The sequence below is a fragment of the Mauremys mutica genome, chromosome 5 (genome assembly GCF_020497125.1).
Source record: "Mauremys mutica isolate MM-2020 ecotype Southern chromosome 5, ASM2049712v1, whole genome shotgun sequence".
Taxonomy (NCBI): domain Eukaryota; kingdom Metazoa; phylum Chordata; order Testudines; family Geoemydidae; genus Mauremys; species Mauremys mutica.
In genome coordinates, this window is record NC_059076.1 from 112,706,117 (window position 1) to 112,722,438 (window position 16,322).

The window sequence follows — 16,322 nt, forward strand, 5'->3', positions numbered from 1 at the left end:
AAAATCTGCTTATCTATTAAAAGCAGGTCTCAAAAAAACAGGGAAATTAAATTTATACTTCTTATGATGTAGCAATCCCTACATAATCTTTTGACTTTGTCATATAATGCAACTGGGGCATATGTACACCTCTACCCCAATATAACATGGTCCTCAGGAGCCAAAAATCTTACCGCGTTATATCGAACTTGCTTTGGCCTTGAGCATTTCCGTTATTAATAGCAAAGCATTTTTGTTAGAACTAACACGGTATATGCAGTAAAGAAATCTGTTCTACAATTGTTAATTTGTATCTTCTTTAATTACAACAATTATTTTATAAGCTTACTTAAAAGATACAGAGTATTAAAAACACAGATACTAAACACTGCTAAATGCAACCAGGTGGGCTGGGTTTCTTGATTCATCCATCGTTTGGTCTACATGTAATGCTTTGGAAAATTCAAAATTCACATAAAATATCAGAAAAAGCTTTTAATTACACATCCTTATAAATTGTTGTAAAAAAGGATTTTGGTATTTTAGCAAATAGGAGCATGGGCCACTTTGTCACTTAGCCAACTATGTTATACATAGATTAAGTAATATGAACTGTTAACTATTAAATACTGTAGTTTGAAAACATTTTGGAGATGTGGGTCTTTACTTATAGAAAAGGTTAAAATGAAGCTAAAACAGGTAAAGTAATCAAGTTCTAGAGACATTGATAAAACGGTAAATACCTTTTTTTGGTGTACAAGATGCTTTCTTATTTAAGATGCACCCCTTAATTTTTTTTTAATTTTTAAAATGATTAAGCCATCCACTGCTAGCTTTAAATTCGTTACCTTGATGTGCAGAAGTGTCCTCACCCGAGCATCTAAAATTGAGATCCTTCTTCAATTTCTCCGCTTGTTTCCTTATAATGTCACCGGAACTTGGCGTGTTCTTAGGCAAATCATGTAAATATCGCTCTATCTAGTTGGTTATCCTAGGCAGTTTTTAGGCGCTTCCTTTTCAGACCTTCACTTTCAAGTTCAACTAGCATTGATTGTAATTTATCATCATCTTTGATCCACCCTCTTAATGTTGATTCCGCCACTCCTAGTTCTTTTGAGACCTTTGCTTGGCTCAGTCCTGATTTCAGTCTGTCCAAAGCTTCCAATTGTTCTTTGACTGTCCATGCCTTTCATTTCCGTGGCTGTGAACTACTTGCCATCACGTCAATAGTATTTTAATATTAACGCTAACAATTTTTTTAATTGTTTAGAAAATGTCAGTGCAGAGTTACAGTGTTTCTAAAATACAACTAGTGAGACAACTTAAGCTTAGTCTATACTGCACACAATTTAGAAACGAGATTAAAATAGACGGAAGAGATGAGAACGCCTAATGGGACCATGGACAGGCAACATACGTTTACCCCTGCGTTCTCATTGTTGCACATTTGTTCCACCACTTCGATATATGCACATTTGTACAGACAATGTACTGTAAGTACGTAATTTGATACAAGCCACATTTTAAGAACCGAGGCGCCGACCACGGATGGTTGTGTAACAACTTTAAACTGGCAAGGCGGCAGCAGGTTAGTCAACGATGAAGTTAGACTGAACTCTCCTTTTTGATAAATTAGTCATGGTTATAAATACGAAGGCCGTTTTTATTATAACGGCCATTAAATTAGCTACCACCTTGCATATGATTTTGTTGTATGCAAAATGAACTTAAAAACTTTAAATGGTTTTAAAATATCAACGGATTTAAACTGTCAGTGTTATAACTTTAATTAAGACTTGCAGACAAGACTGTTTTTTATTCACTGAAAATCGGAGTGCAAGTTTAAAAATGCTGTAAAGGCGCACTCAGCTTTGTGTTTCGACTTTCAATCCAAGGCAGGCTTGTAAAAACATACATACTGAATATGTACACAGTAATCATTAAATGTGTAAACTGGGTTTAAACAGAATAAAAGTATGTTGTAGACAAGACAGAAAACCATTTTTGCTTTACCATGTTATATCCGAATTCGTGTTGAATCAGATTGCATTATATCGGGATAGAGGTGTATTATAATTTGATTACTTCAACCTAGCGAGTCCTTTTCTGAATTTATCTTTTTAAAATATTTTTCAGTATTCATCAACATACATTTAAAAATTACATTTCAGTACCTAAGTGTATTTTTCATAAGTAAATTTTTACTTGACAGAAGTATACAGTATGTGATTGAAAATCCTGTATAAATCCAAGATCACGTATTGCCCCTTTCATTTGAATTTTTCTCAGTGACTGGTAGCACATTCAAGACCCCCAACGCTTTACTTCAACCTATCTTGAAGATCTGTGGGGCATTATATCTTCTCCAAAATACTTCTAATCAGTTCCCTGCGGTATCATATTTGAAAAGAAATTCTGTGTTTCTCATTCTTTTCCCTCAAACAAGTTTTTCTACTCAGTGTGATTCCTCCACCATATGAAAAGTTAAAGAAATATGATCTGTTTTGGAAAGAATAGTAGTATAGTGCACACTCTCTGTATATTTCAGTAACACTGATGTGGCCAGATTACCACCAGATTCAGATGTGGTATCTCACTAGGTTAGGGTTGAGTTGGGTACATAAATGAACAAAGGAGGAACACATAGGGAGTATGAGATGCACATTGTTCCCAAGGAAGTTGCTGATATTTTTTTAATCTGGTCCAGACTAATGAAATTTATGTTTTTTAAAGATTTTTCACCAGGTTTTGCGAGGGGTGATGTTTTCAGGAGTGTAAATACAGAATTTCACACAGCTCTGATCTTGAACCCAGTCTTTCAAAGTTATTATCAAGAACTTTGTTGCTTGAATCTCGCTTAACCTTTTAGCTGCAGAGCTCTTACATAAGTTTTATGTTATTTATAAGAAAAATCTGGCCCTGATGATGTGAAACCAAAGTAGCATCTACTGGTGAGCAAAGTGATTAGCACATTAAGGCTTATTTTTAGGTTCTGTGTTGGTATTTCAGTTAAATATATACACCCATACACATAAGTTGTATGTGCTTGTTTAGCATTGAGTCCCCAGAGTTCTTTAAAGAATTGTAGAAAAACAAATATAAAGTAGTCCTATGTTTAGGTATAAAGATAACAATAAAATATGAAATTGAAAGTACTGTTCATATTTAAGTCATGTGCAATCTTGAATCATGCTCTGCCTCTTCCACCCACACACACATTCTCCCTATATTAGCTTTTTACGGTAAATAAGTTTAAATCTGTAAATTTACAGTAACTGGCAGTTGAAGATCTGGGATGATTTTAATGGAGTTTTCCCATAGGGCATCTAAAATTGGAAAATGTTCAGAAGGGATTTTTTTTTAAAAAAAGCCTAATATTTGAGAGAGAGTTTTGATGGGAAATTTGAATCTTAGACTCATAGACTTTAAGGTCAGAAGGTACCATTATGATCATCTAGTTTGACCTCCTGCACAATGCAGGCCACAGAATCTCACCCATCCACTTCAATAACAAACCTCTAACCTATGTCTGAGTTACTGAGGTCCTCAAATTGTGGTTTAAAGACCTCAAGGTGCAGAGAATCCTCCAGCAAGTGACCCGTGCCCCATGCTGCAGAGGAAGGCGAAAAACCTCCAGGGCCTCTGCCAATCTGCCCTGGTGGAAAATTCCTTCCTGACCCCAAATATGGCGATCAGTTAAACCCTGAGCATGTGGGCAAGACTCACCAGCCAGCACCCAGGAAAGAATTCTCTGTAGTAACTCAGATCCCATCCCATCTAACATCTCATCACAGTCCACTGGGCATACTTACCTGCTGATAATCACAGATCAATTGCCAGATTAATTGCCAAAATTAGGCTATCCCATCATACCATCCCCTCCATAAACTTATCAAGCTTAGTCTTAAAGCCAGATATGTCTTTTGCCCCCACTACTCCCCTTGGAAGGCTGTTCCAGAACCTCACTGCTCTAATGGTTAGAAACCTTCATCTAATTTCAAGTCTAAACTTCCTAGTGTCCAGTTTATATCTTCAGTGTTCAGACCGAGTGAAAAGATGACTTCTCCAATTACTAGCTTTGCAAGTTCAACCTGGGTTCTAACAGTCAGTGTGTGATTTACACATGATCAGCAGTAAAGGTTCTGGAATTGGAAAGAAACAGTAATTTTGTGGATACAGAGAGAATATTGCTGTATAGCTTACTCTTCCACTATTATGTTAGCTCAGCAACTTTGATAGTAATTGTATTTCACTAAAGATGCCAGATGGGCAGATTTCTCATTCCTGGGTTTTGTGCTCCCTATTATAATAACGTAGGGTGAACTCCCAAATTCTGTAGTTTTTGTGGTTCCTAAAAGCAGAGAGAATGTGTTTGGATGCAAGCCACCCCACCTTCCCGTCTCCACTGGTGGTTGCATATTACCCAGGAATCTGTAGTTCTTGTCTAGTCAGCTCTTTCTTGACTGCGTTCATCAAAGGAACTTTGTTCTCTCGTCACTGCTCCAGGTGGTAGCCTGCTCAATGTGGATCATACTTCAGTTATCTTTTTGTGTTTGTTAAATTTTTGACGGTAAACTTTTTCAGTAGCTCTTTTCTTGCTCTTAGTTTGGGAACTTCAGTTCCACAGGTAGGCATTTATTTCAGTTAGATGCTTCGGTGCTTTAATTTAACCACTTGGTCCTTGCTTTAGCGTTTTTGCATTAGTGTCTGTTGTTTCATCACTTTGACACTTGTTGCCTTGCTGTTGCTTCACCTTTTTTCACCTTTTTTTCTCCAAAGCTTCCTTAAGTCTTTTTGGCTCCAGTCTGCATTTCAAAGTTCACTAAATCCCAAAGCTACTTGCATTGAGTAGTGTTTTTTCTGTTTTTCAAAATATCATCCACTGTCTTTACCCTTAAGGAGCTAGAAAGATCACTTAATGGAGTCAATGTCCACGAGGCAGAAAAATATCAGTAATAGAGAAGTGTGTTTGCTGTGCTCTGTGCCAGGGTGGTAGATTAAGGCATCATGGGGATTGCCTTCAAGTCTTCCTCAGACTGACTGACAGAGTTTATCCGAAGAGAAATTCTCAAACCATAAGTCTTAGTTGTCTTCAGCTGCTGATGTTAAAAATCTATGTCAGCACCACTGACGTGCCCTGCACTTCATGCTGAGTCCCTAATAACCTTGAGGTCTTTGCGCCTGAAAATTGGTGGCACTGAGCTCCTGCTCATTGGATAAGGTATTGCCTCTGAATAAGAAGCATTGGCAGGAGGCTATAGATAGCCAGCTGACCTCTTGTGCTTCACTGATGAAGCTCCCAACTCCAGGCAGCTTTACATTCAGATATCCATGGTTCCCTTTTGTTTCCAGGACTTGAGGTTGAGATGGAGCTAGGAATCATGAGTGGCAGTATTTGGCTCCTTCAGATGTTCGAGTACTGCTTTCAGTGGTTCCCTCTAATGCTGTACCATGAATTGTCAGATTTCTTGGTGCAACCTGAACTTATTTTTTTACTATTTTGGCATCTCTGGTGTCAGCGCTCTTTGTGCAGTGTGTTGATGCATCCCAATGTGGTGTTGATACTTCAGACCAAACCATCATATCACCTGCTCAGTTCTTCAGCATTTGGGTGGGGCAGGGTGGTGTAATTGTTATCTGGATTCTGAGGAACTGGAGAACTCATCTGATAGCAAATACATACCAGCATGGAGAAGCAGCAGGATAGTGACTTCATAACAGGACTACTAGCACACTCTTAAAAAACTGTCTCAGTAGGCTAAATGTTGAGATAGGGCGAGTCCAGGAATTTTCAAGGACTTTGATACGTGGGCCAGAAACCCAAGTCCAGTAGGGCTGCATTTTCCTTGCTATCTGTCTTACAGCTGCTGGTGATGGAAATGTAACAGGCAACTTACACCACTGCTCCATTCTTGGAGACAGTTGTGGAAAAGTATATCTTTCCAATGGGTGACATCAGTCATGTGTTCCTCCCTTCCCACAAGAACCTGGTGACCAAAGCAACTATAGTTAGAGCAAAAACCAGTCAAACACATGGCACCAGGCCCCAGAAACCTCAGGCTCAGAGATGGAATTAATATGGCCAAAAAAATTATAAATCGGCAGGTGTAGCCTTTTTGTATTGTGGTCTATTGGGCCTTCAAAGCCAATGTGCAGGTCATGCTTTGGAAAAATGTGTCTGTCCTGGTGGAGTCCTTTCACAAGGGCAAATGCCAGAATTGCATCATTTTCAGACAGTCATTGATGTGGATAATAGTAAGTAGCCTAAGTTAAAGGAATGGATGACTGTACGCTTGCTTCGTGGCTAGCTGCCAAATAGGCACTGAATAGAACCTCTTAGAGGAATGGGTGGGGACTCCTATAGAGAAGGTAAGAGTTGAAGGCAACCCTGTTTTTTCTGTATTTTGTGGTCGCGTCCATTGGGCCTTCTCACAAGGGAAGGAGGGGAAAAGGAGAGCAGTGCCCCCATTGAAGAGGCAACTTGGGAGCTTGTTATCCCCAATGGCCACTGGTTGCCTGATTCTCCTTTCAATTGGGAGTGCACATGTTCCCCTTCTTGGACAGATGCCTAGTCAAAGACACAATTTAAATAATTCCGTCTCACTACTGGGTAGTTTGAGTAGTTTATGATGCTCCCTAGTGGCTTCAGTTCCTCAGCAAACAATGAGAGAATGTACGAGCCCTGCTAGACATGGCTCAGCTGAATGCTTTTTTTTTTTGGCTCAGGGCAGGATTCCAGACAGCCCCAATTCGAGAAAGCATAAGCAGTGGAACAGCTCAGACCATGCTGTGAATATTGGATCTCATGGCTGCAACTGTGTTGTTAGTACTCTGGACAGTTCCCATATGAAGCAAGTTCATTTGATCCCAAGATCCCACTGAAGTATGCATCGCAGGGACTCATGCATCACATTTGGGTGACATGATCCTAGTGGCAGTCCAGCAACCTATTGCCAGTTAGGAATTGACTTGCAAATACTTCTCTTCCAAATTGTAGTGAAAAATGGATACAGCCAACTTGTGCTGCTGAGCCCACATTCAGGGGCTCCATATTTAGGAAGTTGGTCTCTCACGGAACAACAGTTGCACATTATTCTTGTGGAGAGGAGCGTGGTCCTGCACACATTAGGCTCTTTCAGAGATCTGCTAGCTATGAAGGTAGTGCTGATTCAAATGCACTTTGATCCCCACATTCTATATGCACAGGTAGGACAATAGTGGATCATGCCTTGATATTGAGAAGCCCTGAAGGTGTGGGAATAGTGGGTGCAGCCCCACCAACATTTCTGGTCGCCATGTACCTGGCAGGAAAGCAGAACACAGTCACGAACTGATTCAATCTTAGAATCATAGAATCATAGAATCTCAGGGTTGGAAGGGACCTCAGGAGGTCATCTAGTCCAACCCCCTGCTCAAAGCAGGACCAAACCCAACTAAATCATTGCAGCCAGGGCTTTGTCAAGCCTGACCTTAAAAACCTCTAAGGAAGGAGATTCCACCACCTCCCTAGGCAATCCATTCCAGTTCTTCACCACCCTACTAGTGAAAAAGTTTTTCCTAATATCCAACCTAAACCTCCCCCTCTGCAACTTGAGACCATTACTCCTTGTTCTGTCATCTTCTACCACTGAGAACAGTCTAGATCCATCCTCTTTGGAACCCCCTTTCAGGTAGTTGAAAGCAGCTATCAAATCCCCCCTCATTCTTCTCTTCTGCAGGCTAAACAATCCCAGTTCCCTCAGCCTCTCCTCATAAGTCATGTGTTCCAGCCCCCTAATCATTTTTGTTGCCCTCCGCTGGACTCTCTCCAATTTATCCACATCCTTCTTGTAGTGTGGGGCCCAAAACTGGACACAGTACTCCAGATGAGGCCTCACCAGTGCTGAATAAAGGGGAATGATCACATCCCTCGATCTGCTGGAAATGCCCCTACTTATACAACCCAAAATGCCATTAGCCTTCTTGGCAACAAGGGCACACTGTTGACTCATATTCAGCTTTTTGTCCACCGTAACCCCTAGGTCCTTTTCTGCAGAACTGCTGCCCAGCCATTCGGTCCCTAGTCTGTAGCAGTGCATGGGATTCTTCCGTCCTAAGTGCAGGACTCTGCACTTGTCCTTGTTGAACCTCATCATATTTCTTTTGGCCCAATCCTCTAATTTGTCTAGGTCCCTCTGTATCCTAGCCCTACCCTCCAGCGTATCAACCACTCCTCCCAGTTTAGTGTCATCTGCAAACTTGATAAGGGTGCAGGCCACACCATCCTCCAGATCGTTAATGAAGATATTGAATAAAACAGGCCCCAGCACCGACTCTTGGGGCACTCCACTTGATACCGGCTGCCAACTAGACATGGAACCATTGATCACTACCCGTTGAGCCCGACCATCTAGCCAGTTTTCTATCCACCTTACCGTCCATTCATCCAGCCCATACTTTATTAACTTGCTGGCAAGAATACAGTGGGAGACTGTATCAAAAGCTTTGCTAAAGTCCGGAAATAGCACATCCACTGCTTTCCCCTCATCCACAGAGCCGGTTATCTCATCATAGAAGGCAATTAGGTTAGTCAGGCATGACTTGCCCTAGGTGAATCCATGCTGACTGTTCCTGATCACTTTCCCCTCCTTTAAGTGGTTCAGAATTGATTCCTTGAGGACCTGTTCCATGGTTTTTCCAGGGTCTGAGGTGAGACTGACTGGCCTGTAGTTCCCTGGATCTTCCTTCTTCCCCTTTTTAAAGATGGGCACTACATTAGCTTTTTTCCAGTCATCCGGGACCTCCCCCGATCGCCATGATTTTTCAAAGATAATGGCCAATGGCTTTGCAATCTCATCGGCCAACTCCTTTAGCATCCTCGGATGCAGCGCATCCGGCCCCATGGACTTGTGCTCATCCAGCTTTCCTAAATAGCCCCGAACTACTTCTTTCTCCACAGAGAGCTGGTCACCACCTCCCCATACCGTGCTGCAGAGTGCAGCTGTCTGGGAGCTGACCTTGTCTGTGAAGACAGAGGCAAAAAAAGCATTGAGTACACTAGCTTTCTCCACATCCTCTGTCACTAGGTTCCCTCCCTCATTCAGCAAGGGGCCCACACTTTCCTTGACTTTCCTCTTGTTGCTAACATATCTGAAGAAACCCTTCTTGTTGCTCCTAACATCTCCGGCTAGCTGCAACTCCAAGCGTGATTTGGCCTTCCTAATTTCACTCCTGCATGCCTGAGCAATACTTTTATACTCCTCCCTGGTTATTTGTCCAATCTTCCACTTCTTGTAAGCTGTTTTTTTGTGTTTAAGACGAGCAAGGATTTCACTGTTAAGCCAAGCTGATCGCCTGCCATATTTACTTTTCTTCCTACACATCGGGATGGTTTCTTTAAAATAAGAAGGTTTCTTTAAAATACAGCCAGCTTCCCTCGACTCCTTTCCCCGTCATGTTATTCTCCCAGGGGACCTTGCCCATCAGTTCCCTGAGGGAGTCGAAGTCTGCTTTTCTGAAGTCCAGGGTCTCTGTTCTACTGCTCTCCTTTCTTCCTTGTGTCAGGATCCTGAACTCGACCATCTCATGGTCACTGCCTCCCAGGTTCCCATCCACTATTGCTTCCTCTACTATTTCTTCCCTGTTTGTGAGCAGCAGGTCAAGAAGAGCTTTTCCCCTAGTTGGTTCCTCCAGCACTTGCACCAGGAAATTGTCCCCTACGCTTTCAAGAAACTTCCTGGATTGCCTGTGCACTGCTGTATTGCTCTCCCAGCAGATATCGGGGTGATTAAAGTCACCCATGAGAACTAGGGCCTGTGATCTAACTTCTGTTAGTTGCTGGAAGAAAGCCTCATCCACCTCATCCCCCTGGTCCGGTGGTCTGTAGCAGACTCCCACCACGACATCACCCTTGTTGTTCATACTTCTAAATTTAATCCAGAGACTCTCAGGTTTTTCTGCAGTTTCATACTGGAGCTCTGAGCAGTCATACTGCTCTCTTACATACAACGCAACTCCCCCACCTTTTCTGCCCTGCCTGTCCTTCCTGAACAGTTTATATCCATCCATGACAGTACTCCAATCATGTGAGTTATCCCACCAAGTCTCTGTTATTCCAATTACATCATAATTCCTTGACTGTGCCAGGACTTCTAGTTCTCCCTGCTTGTTCCCCAGGCTTGTTGCATTTGTGTATATCTTGGATACCTCCTCACAAGTCAGAATGATGGATCTCATTTCCCTCCAGTGTGGATACTCCTTGCTACTGACCTGAACAAGAAGCTATTGTTTTCTGCCCACGGCACTGATAAGATAACCTCTCCCAACTATTTTTTTTTAAATTCTGTCGACCTTCATAATTTGAAGGATAAGCTAACTTCTGACTAGAGAGGATTTGGAAGAATTGCCTTCTGTGGACAGGTTATTATGTAATTGCCCATTATTCTTCCTAACTTTTCAAGGTTTTCTCCTCAACCATGAGGGTTAGAAATCTATTGGTTTTTAAAATGAAAACTGAGATTCTCATGTATTCAGATAACTCCAGTTCCTGGAATTTAAAGAAAAAACACCAAATATCACAAGACTCTCAAAATCATGAAAGTTGGAAAAATTGAATTGTCATTTTAATAAAGAGAAGGGGGTAAACTGAGCCAGAAATAAAATGCAATAACTAAACCTTGTTGGAAAGTGCTAAGCAAATGTTTCTGGTATTTAAGAGACAGGATATTGGACTAGACCGACCAGAGGTTTGATTTGATGTGTTAGTTCCTGTGTTCCTAAGAGACTGTGGTGGCAAGTGTGCCTTGTCCATCTACTTGGGAAGGATGTTCCTCTATGCCTTTCCACCAGTACCTCTGGTAGTTAAAATCCTGTCAGAACTCAAGAGACAGATGTTCAGTGATCCTAATAGCTTTTGCTGGCCCTGAGAAGTATGGTCTCAACTGTTGCAGATTGCTAAAGCTGTTTCCACCAGGTTTAGTCTGGCTTTGAGTGATTACTCTGGACCAGGATACCATACTCCATCCCAACTTCACAGCCCTCACTGATGCTTTTTAGTAGAGCTTCATCAGCATACTGTCTCTGAGCAGGAGAACTGTGTCATACTGGCCTCTTTGAAACCATTTGTTAGAGGACTTAACATTTGTGAGAGGTAAAAGTTCAATGATGTAGTAGGCCCACATTGAATCCTTTAAATTCCTCAGTCCCCACTAATTAAACCTGCTTAATCGTCTGTCTGAGAATAATTTAAATACCACAGTAACTGCATCCAGCTTCATTTGGCAGACTTTGCAGCTTCTCAAGATCCTGGTTGAAGGGTAAACCAGTTTCTCTGCATCCCTTATTGTAAGTTTTTGAGAGGCTTGACACTACTGAAATCCCCATCAAAAAGTTCATGGTGTAATAGGATAGTGATATGGTCTTGACGAAGCCGAATGAAAGTTCTGTGAGCTCAAAAAAGGGCAGTGGTTAGATTCCTGGGTCTCATGTGCCACTTGTGTTGCTGGAGGGGGAGGAGGATGACGCTCTAGCCAACTACGGCTGCCTTTAGGGACCAAAAGTCTTAGAGCTTGGGGAGTGGTGTCTGTCTTGTGCTAAAATGCACAAGTGAGAATTCTGCCAAAATTGTATCTTCAGAGAAGCAGAATTACAATATAAGTAATCCTGCCTTTAGAAGGTTCCCCACACTTTTTACCATGACAGTTGGGCTGCTGTACAGCAATATTGCTAGAATAGTTAAAGCTCAGTTAAAACATATAATGAAACTAAGGTTATTAACCATAGAAACATCTTTTTTTGTCAAAATAAAATGTGATTCAGACATGTAAGGGTTCATTGTTGAATGGGATATGGAGATTTAGCCATTCAACTCCATTGGCATATCTGTGAGAGTAGATCCCATGTATTGCATTGAAAACTCATCTTAAGTCAGCAAGAGTAGAAACTATAAGGGAGTAATGATCTATTTCGATGATCTTTCTAACTATTCTTATTCAGTGCTAAATTGTTTTGCTTTGTTGATTTGGCAGACCTTTTATATTACAGCAGAAGGTGGGATTTTACTTTACTTTGGTGTTTCTCAAACTGTGGTCTATGACAAAGTTGCTAGTGGTCTGACGAGACCCAGCTAGTCACGTGATGCTGTCTCTTTCTTTTTCCAGCTGGTTAACTGCATTAAAAGATGGCTAAAATATGTTACACACTTTCCTAATACTACTTTTCTGTGTTGGAAAAAATTAAGCAATTGCTGTTTTTGCCATAGGGATGTTATGTGAACACAAATTAAAGGAGATATGGCCTCATAATTGAAAATGGGAAAGGAAATTGTTTCTAAGACAATAGTTTCTCTATTAGAACATGGTACACACCATGAAAAAGTTTGAGAAATCAAATATTAGTTTATTACAGAACTACAATTTGTATGGGACATTTCTAATGACATCTTACCAACTTGGCTTAAGAATCCTGAATTGACAATGTGGACAATAAAAATTAACTTAATGTGTAAGTGAAACAGCTCTTTGTCAAACTTAATCCTTGTTTGTCTGAGAATGTCAGAATTTTCCAATCAGTACTAAGGATTAATTGTCTGTAAAACTACATTCTTAAAATAATATTTTGTTTGCTGTAGTAAAAGTTCATTCTGAAAGAAACATTACACTGTGACTTACAGCTTTATTTAATTCACTTGCACTATTTTTGTTTAAACACCTTTCACATGTGAAACCACAGACCTAGAAGTCTACAAGACAAATTTCAGCTCAGTATATTTTAAAAGTCAAAGGGCTGGATTTTGGTACCCTTACTTACATTAAGCAGTACCTTACTTCCCAGGTAATCTCATTGATTTCCATAGAATTATACATAGAGTAAAGTAGAAAGGGATTCAAAATCTGGGCCAAAATTATTAAATGTCTTGAGTAAGTATTTTACCATTATTAAAAGAAAGATAATCAAAGAAAATTGTTAATTTATATTAATGCATGTGTTCCATGTGTTTTTTTCCCCCTAGATCTTCCTCAGAACTGTGATCCTAACATTCCCCTAGTTGCTCAGGAATTAATGAAAAAGATGATCCGTCAGTTTGCAATTGAATACATTTCAAAAAGTAGCAAAATTCAAGAGAATAGAAATGGTTCATCATTTGAACCAAGTCTGATATGTAAAAATATCCAAATGAACCAAACGGAAAACTCCCTTCAGGAAGAACAGGATAGCCCTCTAGACCTCACTGTGAATAGAACTCAAGAGCAGAAAACTCAGCAAGGTAAATCTTTTGTGTCTGTTTCTTTAATATGCTGCTGTTTTGAAATTGTTTTCATGTAGAATTGTCTTATTATCCAAATCTGAACAATCAAAAATAATCACTATTTTTAAATGTTTGTCTATCCAAAGTAGCATTCAGTACATTAAAATAAATTCTATTGTAGATTATTAAAATCCATGTATAAAAAAATCAGTTATTTCATGATTGATTTTTCTGTATTTTTTCCACATTAACAAATGGTTCTCTAAACAGCCACAGAAATCTCATGGGAAAACTTTGAAAAAATTATTTCAAAAAACTTTTTTGTTTGTGTGCAATATTTCCCTAAAAGCTAAATATCCCCACTCCTGGATCCATGCACTCAGTGACTGGTGGCAATTCAGCAACCTTTGGAACACTAAAGCTCTTAAACCACCTCATCAATGGGCAGCATAAGCCTGTTGAAGTGTGATCTACTGCTTGCTTCCCTCATTTACTTTTTGCACCTTTAACAGGATGGCAGTACATATTACACCTATTTGATTGCTAAGAAAGCGAGGAAACCAGTTTATGATGACTTTATTGAAGAAATGGGATTTAAGAAGCATGAAAGGGAGGGAGAGAAGATACTGATGCATAAGTGAATGGTGTTCCAAGCATAGAGGGCAGTATGAAAGGAGGCACAAAGTCCGAACAGGAAAAGGTGAAGGGAAAAGTAAGGATAGAAATTTAGTAGACGTGTATGAGGAAGTTTTAAATGGAGATTCTGTATATGTAGGGATGAGATATTGCAGAACCTTGAAAGTAAGGACAAGGAACTTGAATTTATGTTTTTTTGGGGGGAGGTGTGGAGTGTTGTATGTTTTTTATGTTTTTGTTTTTTAGGATGCTAATAAAGGAAATCGGGTGGAATGATGGCATAATGATGGGAGGCGGTGGGATTTTGAATAGATTGAAGGAGGCAGGAGGTAGACAAGATGTTAGGATTGGTAATAAGTTCTTTTTGGATATTTGGCTCATTATGTTCGAGCTGGCTGTGGAACATTAAGGAAATATCAGAGACAACTGAAGTTTCATGACTGGAGACCATCATGATATAGATATACAATTAACTATTTTATCAATTCCAGCCCTTTGTCTGGCTCTTTTCATTTTTTCCTGCCTAATTTATCATATCTTTTATTCCATTTTTACCTCCTTCTGTCCTCACAACCATTTTCTGTTGGTATTTTTATTTTTTTTATTTTTGGGGGGGATGCTGATATTAACTTTACAATTTAATAAGTTAACCTTTTCTCTCAGCATCGCAGTTTTAGTTTGTTTTTATAGACTTGTTAGGTTACCTTTATAGAAACAGTGGAGGAAGAGATCTGGGATATCCTTTTTTGCCTCTGACTGACTTTAGGTACTGCTTTCATAGAATCATAGAATCTCAGGGTTGGAAGGGACCTCAGGAGGTCATCTAGTCCAACCCTCTGCTCAAAGCAGGACCAAACCCAACTAAATCATCCCAGCCAGGGCTTTGTCAAGCCTGACCTTAAAAACCTCTAAGGAAGGAGATTCCACCACCTCCCTAGGTAACCCATTCCAGTTCTTCACCACCCTACTAGTGAAAAAGTTTTTCCTAATGTCCAACCTAAACCTCCCCCTCTGCAACTTGAGACCATTACTCCTTTCCTTCTAGTACAGTATAGTAAGAGCGGCTGTTTTAGGCTGAAGCTCTCAATAAAAACTCAGTATTTTGTTGAGAGATGGGGGGATGGAGATATGAAGAGGGTGAATATAGTACTGCTGCCCAAAGATGGTGGCACTAGTCAGAGTAGTTCACTTGGGTCTCCAGGCCTGAATTTGGTCCAGCAGCAGTTTTGAGGGAAAGGTTGATGATTCTGCCATGGCATTTGCAACACTGAGATTAGGGTCCCCTTGTGCATATGCATTAATATACAGTCTTTAATTATAGAATCATCATCATCATACTATTTTTTTCCACATGGATGCACCTCCCCTCACTACTTATGCTCTGCTCCTCACCCTGTGTTCCATTCAAAATGCATTGTTCATTTCTCCTGGGCACTAGCAACCAGAAGCATTGAGAGCACAGGAGAGGCAGACTCCCTCCTCTCATTTCCTATGCCAAATACCACGGTGGCCCCTGATTGCTGGGCAGAGCAATTGCAGGGAAAATCCTTCTCACCACCTGCAGCCCTGGTGAAAGCCCAGTACAGACAGAATCTTCATTGACTGTTTCTACCAAACGTCAAGTCTCAAGTGAGTATGTGAACTGCCAGGTTTCTTTTTTTGTTTGTTTTTTTGGAGGCTTATAATTTGGCCAGATTTGGGCAGTTCTTTTCATGAGGGCAGCAGAAGGCATATTCCTGATACCAGGGCAGCACCACCTTACCCCATACCCTCCAGTTTCATATCCCTGCTGTAAAGCATGGAGATGCTAGTGTCTTAGTGAAATGTTTATAAGAATTTTTCAAGATGGGCAAAACAACAAAATTCTTTCCAGCCTTGTTATGAGAAACAGCTTAACTTTTTTTGTGAAATATTCTAAAAACATTCAGCCATCCAGCATGGAAAATTCAGCCCAAATGGTTGAAGTTCAGCAAAGTTAAATGAAAGCAACTAATAGAAAGTGTTAGGCAATTTTAACTTTTGGCATTGCTACCAGTTCTGCCTGTAATATGGTATGCACTTGCTCCAGGGAACTGTGCCAGGAATTGTGGGATAGATTCACCAATCTGTAGGCCCTGCAACACTTGCAGGCACTGTTATATGAGGATGGGCACCTGGTGTACACCTGAAGCAGGATGATCAATAAGGATAGATTGTACTTTTGCTTCAGGTGCAATTTTTTAGTATAAATGCAGCCATAACGGACAACTAGAAGAGCTGGGAATTGCCATGTTTGTCACAGAGGAGAATCACAAGGTCCTCCCCCAGTTGCTTTATCAAAGGAAGAGCTTCAAAAGTAGACTCTGTGGAGTCACAATACTGGAAGAATATGCCTGTCAAGGCTGAATCTCCACTCTGTCACCTTGAGTACAGAAGGTGGTGGCCCGCAAGGATTTTAAAAATTAATACTTGCCACTCCAGGTTTGTATTAAACTCCCAAGGT

General features: G+C 40.5%; 1 protein-coding gene across 8 annotated transcripts in view; it reads left to right on the top strand.

Annotated features, from left to right (window-relative positions):
- The window catches only part of LCORL (ligand dependent nuclear receptor corepressor like), a 174,113-nt gene that overhangs the window by 79,154 nt on the left and 78,637 nt on the right, over positions 1 to 16,322 (top strand). For all 8 annotated transcript variants that reach the window (XM_045018505.1, XM_045018506.1, XM_045018507.1 and 5 more), the window contains one exon: positions 12,968 to 13,222. In XM_045018505.1, coding sequence (XP_044874440.1) covers positions 12,968 to 13,222 — 255 coding nt within the window. The remainder of the gene's footprint in view (positions 1 to 12,967; positions 13,223 to 16,322) is intronic.